Source organism: Salvia hispanica, chromosome 6 (genome assembly GCF_023119035.1).
Source record: "Salvia hispanica cultivar TCC Black 2014 chromosome 6, UniMelb_Shisp_WGS_1.0, whole genome shotgun sequence".
Lineage (NCBI taxonomy): Eukaryota > Viridiplantae > Streptophyta > Magnoliopsida > Lamiales > Lamiaceae > Salvia > Salvia hispanica.
The window spans coordinates 42,759,770-42,772,198 of record NC_062970.1 but is presented as its reverse complement, the minus strand read 5'-3'; the positions used below and the strand labels follow the sequence as shown (position 1 = coordinate 42,772,198).

Genomic DNA, 12,429 nt, shown 5'->3' with positions numbered 1-12,429 from the left:
TTTTGCATTTATTATACTCCCTCCGTCCACAAACAATAGATCTATTGTTGTTCGGCACGGGTTTTAATGTAGAATTGGTAAAATAAGAGAGATGAAGATAAAAAGTAGGTAAAGTAAGAGAGATAGGGAGAAAAAAGTGAGTATAGTAGTATGAGAGAAGGAAGAAAAAGTGGAAAAAGTATGAGAGATAAACTTTCCATTTTTAGAAAGTGATCTATTTTTGTGGACATCCTAAAATGATAAAAGTAATTTTTTTTTTTCGGACGAAGAGAGTATCAAACATCGATTAGCCGTAAAGGTAAATTGTGCTCCATATCTCTAATCTGTCTATGATTTTGAGTTGGTTCAATCGAAGAAATTCGCTCCTCATAATTCAATCATCTCATTTTTATTTTTAAATTTCAGTATAATCAATATCAATCGGTTTACCTAAAAATTATTTCTATCGTGATTTTGATAATGTTTGGATATATAATGTTTTCTAGTTTAGTGTGTTTCTTTCATTATAAGCGGTATCTCCGTATATGAGTAATGGTTTGTTTCAATCTAACTGCTGTTTTAGTAATAGGAATCACACTACTTCACCTTAACATAGTTATTATACAAAATCTAGAGTCTTTTACGTAGGCTTTGCAAGTTGCAAATAGTTTATAATTTCTTATTTGAGTTTTATTTTAGTACGATGAAGTTTATACTGGAAAGTGTAACATTTTTTATTAGGACACAAATGGTGCTGATATAGTATACTATACTAAAAGTCAACTCGATAAGAATATTCTTTCGGCAAAAGTAGTCGAAAGTAGAGTATTAATTATAATATTCAACATACAAAAGTAATTTTAAAATATTATTTTTCCAAAGGAAAATTGATTAGAAAAATCATATTTTTCTAGTATTTTACACCATCTTGAAAATAGTCTTAAAAATTACCAATTTTTTGAATTGTAGTACAAATTTCCTACACTATTTTCACTATAAATTTTACCTATGCGGAATGTCAATACTAAATTTAATATTAATGGAATGTAGCTCTCATGAGTTTAACTAGGGGTGGTAATATGGGTAGCGGGAAATGGGTAATTCCTATATCGACCCGTTACCTGCCGGGTATCGGGTACCTGCTATCCGACGATAACGGGAAACGGAACGGGACCGAGTAGTATGTTTTAGAGTTTTGCGGGTAGGGGTGCACGGGTATACCCGTTAATCCCGATAATACCTGTTATTATTAGTATTAGACATATATCATCTTTTAATATTCATTCCGTTTCATATTATTAGAGGCATTTCAAATAGTTAAAGTGAAGAAAAAAAATAAATGGTTAAATAATACTCCCTCCGTCCGCGAATTAAAGTACCGGTTCACTTTTACCAGCACTAACTCATTCACTCACATTTCATTTAAAACTAATACATACAATTTAAAACTAATACATACAAGTGAGACCTCTATTCTATTAACTTTTTTCCACCCACTTTCAAGGGGAGGGACTTTAGGCCCTAATGAAATCATTTTTTTAGCTTTTTTCTATTGTAAAGTTTTAAAATTTGTTTATATTTTATACATATTATTATATTAAATCCCCTATTAATATTTTAAAATACTTAATACATTTATTTTAAGTAAAACTAGTGTTAACACCCGTGCTATGCACGGGCCAAATATTTTTCCAAAAAATAAGAAAATATACTTAAAAGGAATTAAATCAAATTAAATAATACATAGAAAAAAATGTAAAAATTATTGCAAATCAAGAATAGAAACTATTTAAAAGTTTGTATTCATAAAATTATAAAGATTTAAAAAACATACTTCTACTTCTACGTCTATCAATCTATCAATCCACTGTAACGAAAGGACATGAAGGAAAAAAACAGAAATATAATAGTATGTCATACAAACAAAAGATTGAGAAATACTAAATACTTAATAAATAAATAAAATTATTTGAAAAAGTAAATAGTTCATTATATATTCGATGAACAAATCGTAGAAATCAAACATCTTCTCAACAAAATCATTATAAATATCTCTCTGACACCAGTAATTCATACATTTTGAAAGACTTCTTTGTAAACAATATAAAGAGTAGAATCACTTCTACTATCATTGTCATCCCCACAAACTAAAATCTTCAAACCTTCATAACTTGTGATCTTATATATAGCAACATAGAGTTGTCCATGACTGAAGACCGATTATTACCCGTGCTATGCACGGAAATGTATAGTTTTATAGACTTAATATGTTATGATATATGTATAAAAGGTAAAAAATAAAATACAAATGTCAAAACTATGTTACTAACATTTATGGTTTTGTAGACTTAATCTGTTAAATAATTTAAAAAGGGATATTGACACCTAATATCATGGAACTTTTAAAAAGTTAAATTTTTTTCCACGAATTTTGAAATTGACAAATAATATCATGAACTTTACCATCAGTTTGTTATTTCGCACCAATGAATTTTTTTGGGCTATATTAATAGATCCAAGAAAAATTTTGGAGGGTGTGTTTAAAAAAAAACTATTCTCAAATTGTAACACCTGTTACTCAGTTAGTTTTAACCAAATAAGTGGTATCACCTTTTGGTACAATCGATAAACAAAACCTGCCTATTTAACCTGCATAATTTTTTTTTTCTTGTAAAATTCTAACAAAGCCTTTACCATTTTTTAATTCTTTTTTTTTTACCCCTTTTTTCCTCTACAACCATGTTTCTTTCCTCTAACTTACTCACCAACGTTCAAATATTTCTTCCTTATCCTCTTTTCTTTCCTATCTTCTATTTTTTCTATTTTATTTAACTTCTAATCCCATTAATAAAAGCATATATAACACCACTAATTAAAAAAAAAATCTAATTTCTAATTCTAACTCTAAACTCTAAACTTATAAAGTTTGGGATATTACACAAATATTGAAAATTTTAAAACTTTTGAAGTTGTTGTCGAGAAATTACGAAAAAAATCTGTATCATGATATTATTTTCTGAAATTTTTTCATTAGTAAGAAATAATAAACCCGGGGTAAAGTTCGTGATATTATTTGCCAATTTTAAAATTCGTGAGAAAAACCCAACTTTTTAAAAATTCCATAATTAGGTGTCAATATCCCTTTTAAAAAATGATATCCATATGGATATAATCTTAAGCAAATTGTTCTAAACTACTCCCTCCGTCCCCGATTAAGAGTCACACTTTTCCATTTCGGTCCGTCCCCAATTAAGAGTCACACTTCATTTTTACCATAAATAGTAATAGGTCCCATATTTCACTAACTCACTTCACTCACATTTTATTATAAAACCAATATAAAAAAGTGGGTCTCACATTCCACTAACTTTTTCAACCAACTTTTCTTTATATTTCTTAAAACTCATGCCCGGTCAAACTGTGATTGCTAATGGGGGACGGAGGGAGTAATGTTTATGGAGTATAGTGCAGAGATAATTAAAAGAAGCTTAGCATTAAAAATTGAAGATCGAAAAAGAAAAATACTTCTGCATAATTAAAATACAAAAATGGGTTAAAAATAAAGTAATTAATGGTGTGCAGCAACTAATGTTTTTGGGAATAGAAACATATAGTAGTACGTATCATTATTTCTGAGGGAATTATTTATGTGGGATAGATAAAATAATTTTCGTAGCATTTAAATCTTAATAGTATTTTACTATTTTACAATATGCAAGCTAAAACTAAATTTTAACCATACTATTCAGCCCAATCTAAAGCCCAAATTTTATTCAAATTAATATACCAAATCATAATGTTTTAACCCTGCACCAACCAGATCGGCGCACCCAATTCCGTCTCCCTTTCTCTCTCTAACCAGCACCGCCTAGACGACTACCGCCGCTTCTGCCTCACCGACGTTCCTTCCTTCCACCCCGACCCGCCGTTCCAACGCCCTGCCTCATCAATGAGACCCTTATTCTATTAACTTTTTTCCACTCACTTTCAAGGGGAGGAACTTTAGCCCTTAATGAAATCATTTTTTAGCTTTTTTCTATTGTAAAGTTTTAAAATTTGTTAATATTTTATTAAATATTATTATATTAAATCTCCTATTAATATTTTAAAATACTTAATACATTTATTTTAAATAAAATTTTAAAAATTTGGCCCTACTTACATTCATTTCTAGGTCCGCAGTTTAACCATTCCCATAAAATGCAATGTAGTTTGTCTAGATTTTTTGGAATTTCACATAGGCAAAACTCATGCCAGAAGTTTCAGTGGGGCAAATATGCAGAATTCAAAAAATTGTTGAAATTTAATTTCACTTTTAAGCGTGAGAAATAACAAATTTTTGTAAAGGGTGAATTTTCTAATCAATTTTCTCCTTTTTCAAATTATGAACATCCAAAAATTGATCGATTGCAGAATTAAATTTAGTTTTATATTTCTTGAACATATAGCTGAGACGACATGTTTACCACAATTTCAAATTTTGATTCCTTTAACATTAAAAGTCACATTTAATTTTTTTAATATAAATATACTTAGTTTTGATTTGTTTGTAATATAAATGTGTTAAAAAAATCATGATTCACAATTTACAATTCTGATTTATGTTTACTACAATTTCCAATTTTGACTCGTTTATCATTAAAAGTGAGATTTAATATACTTATTTCTAAGTCACAATTTTTTATATATTCAACAAAATTCAAGTCAGAAAAAAGTTAATACTAAACGGATGAGAAAACAGTATAAACATTGTAAATATAAAATATAATGTTATTTTAGCATTTTGGTCAACATAATAATCAAATTTCTAATTTATTGCAAATCTACATCTGTAATGGCTAAATCCTCTTTAGAGCATCTCCAATGGTAGGTTAGCGACCGGCTAGCCAAACCATAGGAGTAGGCTAGCCGAATTTCGGTGAAAAAACCGGCCAAAGCTAGCCGATTGCGTGTGGCTGGCCGATGCGCTGGCCGCAATTGTGGCGGCCCGATCGGCCAGCGACGATTTTTATTTTAATTTTTTTATTTAAAAAACCTATATAAACGCGATTTTAGTTTTATTTTCATTTGCACCGCTTGTTTTAACGAGTTTTCTCTCTCTCTAACTTTCTGTACAAGAGCATCATCGAGCGATGAGTAACGCGGGTGGTAGCAGTGGTGGTGGTGGTAGTGGTGGGGATCTTGAGGAGTACGAACGAAGGATGAACGAGGCTATGAATGCCTACATGAACCGCGAGATGGAGCAAGTACATGCGTAGGGTGGAACAGCAGGCGATACCTCGCCCTCCACGGGTTATCCACCGCCGAGCGGTGATTGATCGGGATCACGCCGCTGCACATTAGCGGATGTACGACGACTACTTTTTGGAGAACTTGCGGTTTCCCGCAAACATGTTCCGGCGGCGTTTTAGAATGCGCAGGGAGTTGTTTATGCGTCTCGTTAGCGCATTAGAGCGTCGATATCTGTGTTTCCGCTTCAAGCACGATGCGGTTGGCAGACCCGGCCACACCCCTATTCAAAAGTGCACGGCGGCAATCGGGCAGTTGGCCTACGGAGGCGCGGCGACATGTGGGATGAGTACCTCCACATCGGTGAGTCGGCATGCCCTGCGGAATGTCTGAAGTATTTCTGTGAGGGCGTGATGATCGTTGAAGACGAAGGCGTACAACTGACTAGTTAGGCCAACGACGATGAAGCCGGTCCAAGCCACGGAACGGCCACCCCTGGCGTACGACGTGGCGTACCTCTCGATGAAGCCGGCCGCCTCAAGAAATTTGCCGACATGCGCCAAGTGGATGCTCGTATTCAACTCCCAAATGATATAATTGAAGAGTTGTAGGCACGAAGGACTGCACAGCGATAGTTTTTTTTCTTTATTATGTACCTTTTTAAATGTAATTTTTTTTTATCTATGTACCTTTTTTAATGCAATTAATAAATTTTCTCGTATATATCTCGTAAATTTAATTCCGTAATTTAATCGTAATTTTAATTCCGTAAATGTAGTATATTTTGAATTATTTTTTTTGCGGCTGGCCTAATAACATTGGAAATGCTCTTACGCTACAAATTTAGTATGGGCCAAGTAACTATATATTATTGGGCTTCCAAGCCCAAAAACATTTTGGAGAAGTAATTTGAATGTAGATGCATCTGAATGCATAAGCTTCATCACAAAAGAAGCCGATGCCAGAATCTAATGCCAGAATCTCAGCACCACCGTGAAGTTTGTATCGGCAACGTAAAGCGCTGTAAACACCATTAATTCTTTAGTGCATCAGTGACTCTAATGAGTTGCCTTTCTCCAAACAACAAATTCAAAGAAAAACTACCATAGGAGATCTCAGATCCAGATTTAGAGACTGCGCACAAAAAAATCTGAACAAATTTCAATCGATTTAGTATAGATCTCTTAATCCTTACATCGATTCTCCTGCGCGGCTATTTTACTTCGATTTATTGAGCATCAAAATGTGAAGAAACGTTGAAATTGAGTGGAATTAGTTTAGATGTAGGCGCATCTGAATGCAGAAGCTCCATCGGAAAGAAGCCGTTGCCAGAATCTCAGCACCACCGTTAGGTTTGTATCGGCAACGTAAAGCGCTGTAAACACCATAGATTATTTGGTGCTTCAGTGACTCTAATGAGTTGCCTATCAAAAACAATTGATTCGTTGAAAAATTATATGGATAAAAAGGGGGAAATGTATTGGATGAGAAACAGATCCAGAAACCGAAAACGCCTCAAATGATGGAAAAATAATTTCAGATTGAAGAAAAACCTCTCAAAACAGAGCCAGCTCCGATTTAAGAGCGTTTATATCCTCTAGAGTAGAAAATGAAATTGAAAACTCAGCTAAATGGTGATCAGCTAACTTTAGTTTGCTAACGAAAAGAATGAGTGAAGATGTGGAAATCCAAGCTTGTGTTTCTCACTATATAAAGAAGTGAGAAAAACCCTAGAGAGGCACACAGGGTGGTATACGCCGCAATCTACTTAATTCGGCGAATGTATAGGAAAATCTCAAATTTCTTATTTTTAATTTTTAATACTCCTGCGATTTAGTATAATTATTTTTATTTTCATATTCTTACACTTATTTTAGATCATGTGTTTTAATATTATAGTTTTTTTTAAGTAATTTTAAATTACTATTAGTTATTAAATTGCACATTAATCATACTCCCTCCGTCCACGAATAAGAGTCCCGTTTTTCCATTTTTGTCCGTCCACGAATAAGAGTCCCCGTTCATAATTACCATAAATGGTAAAGAGACCCAACATTCCACTAACTCATTCCACTCACATATCATTTAAAACTACTCCCTCCGTCCCACTTAAGATGACACGTCTAACTTTCTTCCACCCACTTTTCTTAATATTTTTTAAAATCCGCGCTATTTAGAAATGAGACTCTTAATCGTGGAAGGGGGGAGTATTTCTTATTAAATTTAAAAATGAAATTTGGATAAAGTTAAACTTAATGCAATATTGGTAAAATAAAATTTGCTAACATGGCAGAGAGGTATTAAAAGAAACTTAGTAGTATTATAAACAAATATAGTGCCCAGTACTCTTGGATGATTCCAACTTAAACATTTCCTGCTGACAGCACTTATTAGTGAAAAATCTTTGGCACTATGTAGGCAACCAATTTCTTAACTTTAAGCCTTATCCCTCCATCCAATAGGACAGCATTAGCAATTTAGCATCATCCAATTAGTGCTATATAGAAATTATTCTGTTCATTATTTATTCCTCCATCAAATTCTAAAGCCAAAAAGAGATCATCCAAAACACAAGAACATACAGATAATGAATATAACAAGAAGGGGAAGAAAATGTAAAAGGCATTTTATAAAGCCACCCATGAAATAATGCACAAGTCTGCAAATACAGATCAGTTTATAGGAAGAACAAGAACTCCTTAAGCTAGAGCCTAAAAGAATAATTGCAAAAACTAACAGTCCTTCCTAATTGATTATAAGAAGCCAGAGGATTTAAAATTATTAGCTGCTGTTGACAAAGAATGCTGCTCAGACTTTGCTCTTGTGCTCCGGTCTGTGAGTGAACTCAAAGTCAATGTGCACAAATGCTCTCTCCACCTCGGTCAGTTGCTCCAGCTTTTCTTGTAGCGTTTCGCCGATGTTATGTGCGTCGCCCAACATCATGTTTTGCGGCAACACAATGTCAACCTCCACGAAATAATGAGTACCAAATGTGTATGCCCTAACTGTGTCAATGTGCTGAATTTCCTCATGATGATTCCATATTAGATAAGTCAGTTTTGTAAGGAAATCTGGAGGTGCTGTTCTTCCAATTAGCGACCTCACGTTTTCGAAAACAGTCCTACTCCATGTGTTGATTGTGTAAATTGCAATCTGCAACATGGGAGAAATATTAAGCCTGATAACTATCAATCTGACAGCAAATGAATGCTAATCCAACTACGATTTTTTTTGTGACTACTTAAGATATGGGTGTCATATGATGATGTGACTTCATATCTGAAATATACATAAAAGAAGATACACTAAGTGTGAGAGTGTACTCACGATCATGGCTCCAGTAGGATCTATCCACCAGTAGAAACGGACAGCCAAAACAGCAGTGGCTAATCCGACAGAGTTGGTGATGACATCAAAGAAATGATCTTGAGCATAGGCTCTGACAATTTCATTCTTGAATCGGCGGCAATAAACCATAAGCACAAACTTCACTACAGTTACAGATACCATGATCCCTATCATCCACATCTCTTGGTTATGGTTCATCTCAGGTCCAGTCTGTTCCACAAGAATAAAAATTATTCGTGTAAACCAATGTAGAAAACAAGAGCTGAACATTTTGCAACGAGAAAACTGAATCCATCAGCTAGCCCACTTCTCAGGGTACCTTAGCTATCAGTTGCCGAACAGACTCAAGTATAATTTGTAATCCCAGTGTTGCCATAACAGAAGCAAAAACAATGATGCCCTGTCAAAGACGTACTCAGTTAAAAGGAGTCATGGTTATAAAAAACAGCACATCTTGTTAACTAATATGCCCCATAACAAGTGTATTGTTCTGAAGAAGATGTCAAATCTTACCACTGGCTGCATCCTTTTTTTTCCAATTGGATAATGATACTGGTTCGGATTTTTCATAGCATAGGCCGTAAACCACAAGATCAGCCCAGATAATAGGTCAAGGAAAGAGTCCATAGTTGATGCAATGACAGCTAAAGATCTGCTCTCAAGTGAAGCATACACTTTTGCAATAAAAAGGACCAGATTGGCAGCATTAGATATGTGAACAGCTAGCCTCTCACTCTTCGCAAGTTGTTTCAGTTGATCCTGGAAAGATATAAGAGTAGAACAAGTCATAAAAACAAGCATGATTTTACACAACCTTTCTGATCTTCAAGTAGAGTATAGAGATGAAACACTCGCCAACCAAAGAAGACATATGTTATCAGAAGGAAAAATTAAAAGGGAGAAGCTTTAATTGTAAATATGATTGATACAGGGATGAGTTCACTTAGAAAGAGTCACTGAAGCAAATTAAGGTGATCTGAAAACACGTGAATTTTAATTTTTAAGTACCATGTTTGGTTCTTACGAGTATAACAAAACACAATAGCTATTTTGATTTTGTTAAGATGAGTGAAACAAAATGCTACCTCAGTAAGAGCATCTGCTAAAGCACCGGATTCATGGATTGTCTCCATTTCATTGAACCCTTCGAGGAGTCTCTCCTGGTTTTTGTAATACTCAGCAATTTTTCGTTGTTTCTCTGGCAGGAAAAAAATAATTACACATTCACATGAAAACTCACAGTAAAAACCCAATGAACCAATGAATTAAACACAGAGATGCTCACACAATTCAATGCAGAATTAGGTACTCATAAAGCATGTTACTTTGTATGCAAAGCACTTATTACAGTATAAGGCATACAGAATTTGGATAGAACATATGGTTCAATGGCTGGTTCAAAATTGATTTCAAGAAAATATTGCCGTTGAATGTATTTCATTTTAAGGACAAACTGTTATAACTAACAAAAATAACTTGTTCCTTCATACTAATTGATTATTTAACAACCAGACTTTTATAGTTTTAATATGCTTGTAAATCACAAGCTACTTGCAATTAGTCAGAGAAGAAGCTCATTTTTCTAATATAATTAGATAAAAAATATTATAAATCAATACTTTCTGGGGATTGCCACCACCACCATCTAATCTCACAAATCACCTTCACCAGTCACCACCACCCCTCCCCCAAACCTTCTAAACCGCCGCCACCATGACATGAAAATAACAGAAACGTCAAGCATGTACAATTGAGTTTTATGGAGAATTTTGAATATCCTAGGCTGTCAATTAATTCAGAACGACAGGTGTCTTTCAACAACAGGTGGTATTACAAGTGGGAAGGATTATGGCTGCCAAATTATAACCAGAGAATTATTTCTGCAAAAGACAAACTAGGACTGGTCAGCAGGGAAATCATATCAAGTATCTCAAATTTTCATCTGAATCAAAAACATCACAAATTTGCCATCTAAACAAACCGGAAACTAATAAAATAAATAGGAACACGTCATGTTTAAATCTCCATTAAAAAAATTGAAAGGAGACAGGACTGGAAAGCAAAAAACCAAAAAAAGAAGAATTAGATCCAGAATTATTCGTATTCTTTAACATATTTGTATCTGCCGCGCGCATCAAGGAAAAAAGGAGTGTTTCTATACATGATTCACACGACTTATTTACTAGTAGTAGTAGCTTTTTGACACAGTTCCCCTAATATTCTCCACAGAAAATTCGGTGAATCGGCGATAAATTATAAATATGCACGAAAACAGAGCGTGAGTAGGATGTAGTGCACACTTTTATTCCGGAGGAGGCGCGGGATGTTGAAAGTGGAGCGGCGGTTGTCGGACTCGCGCTCCGGCAGGCGGAACTCGTCCAAGTTGAGCCTCCACGAAGGCTGGCGGACGCCATCGATCATATCGGCGCCCAACAACTCTCTGCGGCTTTCGCCGACGACCGCGGCGCCGCTGCCACTCTCCATTGAGTGAGGATTTTTCTAGGTTTTTGAATTTGGGCGGATTTTGTGAAGGTGTGATGTAATGCAGTTGAAGAAATGGAAAAATCTCCTTTCCCCTGAAAATAAGCATGGGAAGTTGGGGAATGAGCTTCATTCATATACTCTACATATATCACACGTGTTCACCAGTAATTGGCCTTTTCTCTTAATTAGTTTATCACTTCTTTTATAATTTATTAATTGATACTAATAGTCATTTAAATAAAAAATATATATTTTGTACAAATTCGGACAAAAATCAATGATGATGATATAAATATAAAGAGAGAGAGTTTGGCCATGAGGAAAAATTCGACAATTCCAAGTTACTATATCATCATTGAGTTTTTCTTATTCTGTACGGTAGATAGTTGACAAAATAAAATAAAATTTCATAATTTAATTTAAATCAAAATTCTATTTCATACTCGGATAAAATTAATGATGATATAATAATCGAAGTTATTTAAATTTAATTATCTCCTATACTTATCATAAATGCATTCCTCAACTAAAAGAAGAGACAAAAATGAATTTAGGGTTATTTTCAGTAGACATTGCAAATTGGGAAAATCACTGATCAGATTTATTTGATTGTGGTTGATTATTTAAAGAGTAATTAATATTATAGTTTGAATTGGTTTTGGGAAATGGATAAAATAAATAAAAAGGCCTACCTAATCCCCTTTACTCTTTGTGCAGAATCATGAGGTTTTATGCACTACTTTAGTATACTATTTCATAAAAGTGACCATATCAAGTTTATAAAGTAGTGCCATTTGTTAGAGCATTCGATGGAATAGATTCTTTTCACTGATTTACAGTGATTTATATTGTAGTCTCCTAATTTTGTTTCAAAATTAAATTCAAAGATTATCTAATTTAATTAATTATTTGTTCAAATCAAGTAAAAAAAAAATGATTTGTTGCCCTTTTTGACTAGTTTGAAAGCTAGCAATTCAGTTTTAACACGATACCGACCAATATTATGTGTACACACTAAAATTGCATGCAAACCTAACTGTACTAATAAAAAAGTGCAAACTTAATCATCTAAGCTAAAGTAACGAATATTGTCTATAAGTATAAAATGTAATGAAGAAATTCATTACCTTCACACAGTCGAATGGTGATCAGCTGCTTTAATTAATATTTAATGAGTCACAATGAATATTACATCTTACTTTCGTAACGTATATATTTATAGATATGAGCTTATTCTAAAAGGGACATCCAAATCTATTCGAAACGGAATTAAATTAAATTAAACACAGAAATATAACTATAGACTAAAAAGCCTTTCTTAGTCCTAAAAGGTAGTAACAAAGATAACTATTAACACTATAACCATTAAAATATGAAGTATATTAGAGC

The 12,429-nt window shown here is 33.6% G+C and overlaps 1 protein-coding gene and 1 long non-coding RNA gene across 2 annotated transcripts; both read right to left on the bottom strand.

Moving 5' to 3' along the window:
• Positions 1-6,141: 6,141 nt before the first annotated feature.
• LOC125196944 lies at positions 6,142-6,912 on the bottom strand. The gene is made up of 2 exons (XR_007171966.1): positions 6,762-6,912; positions 6,142-6,632 (listed from the first exon to the last, which is right to left on the bottom strand). It is a non-coding gene; the product is annotated as an uncharacterized LOC125196944 (long non-coding RNA).
• A 906-nt stretch (positions 6,913-7,818) lies between these two features.
• On the bottom strand, positions 7,819-11,150 carry LOC125197259 (metal tolerance protein 10-like). The gene is made up of 6 exons (XM_048095986.1): positions 10,857-11,150; positions 9,642-9,754; positions 9,070-9,315; positions 8,876-8,956; positions 8,536-8,766; positions 7,819-8,361 (listed from the first exon to the last, which is right to left on the bottom strand). The coding sequence occupies exons 1-6, from the start codon at positions 11,038-11,040 to the stop codon at positions 8,017-8,019; spliced, it is 1,200 nt and encodes a 399-aa protein (XP_047951943.1). The 5' UTR covers positions 11,041-11,150; the 3' UTR covers positions 7,819-8,016.
• Positions 11,151-12,429: the final 1,279 nt, after the last annotated feature.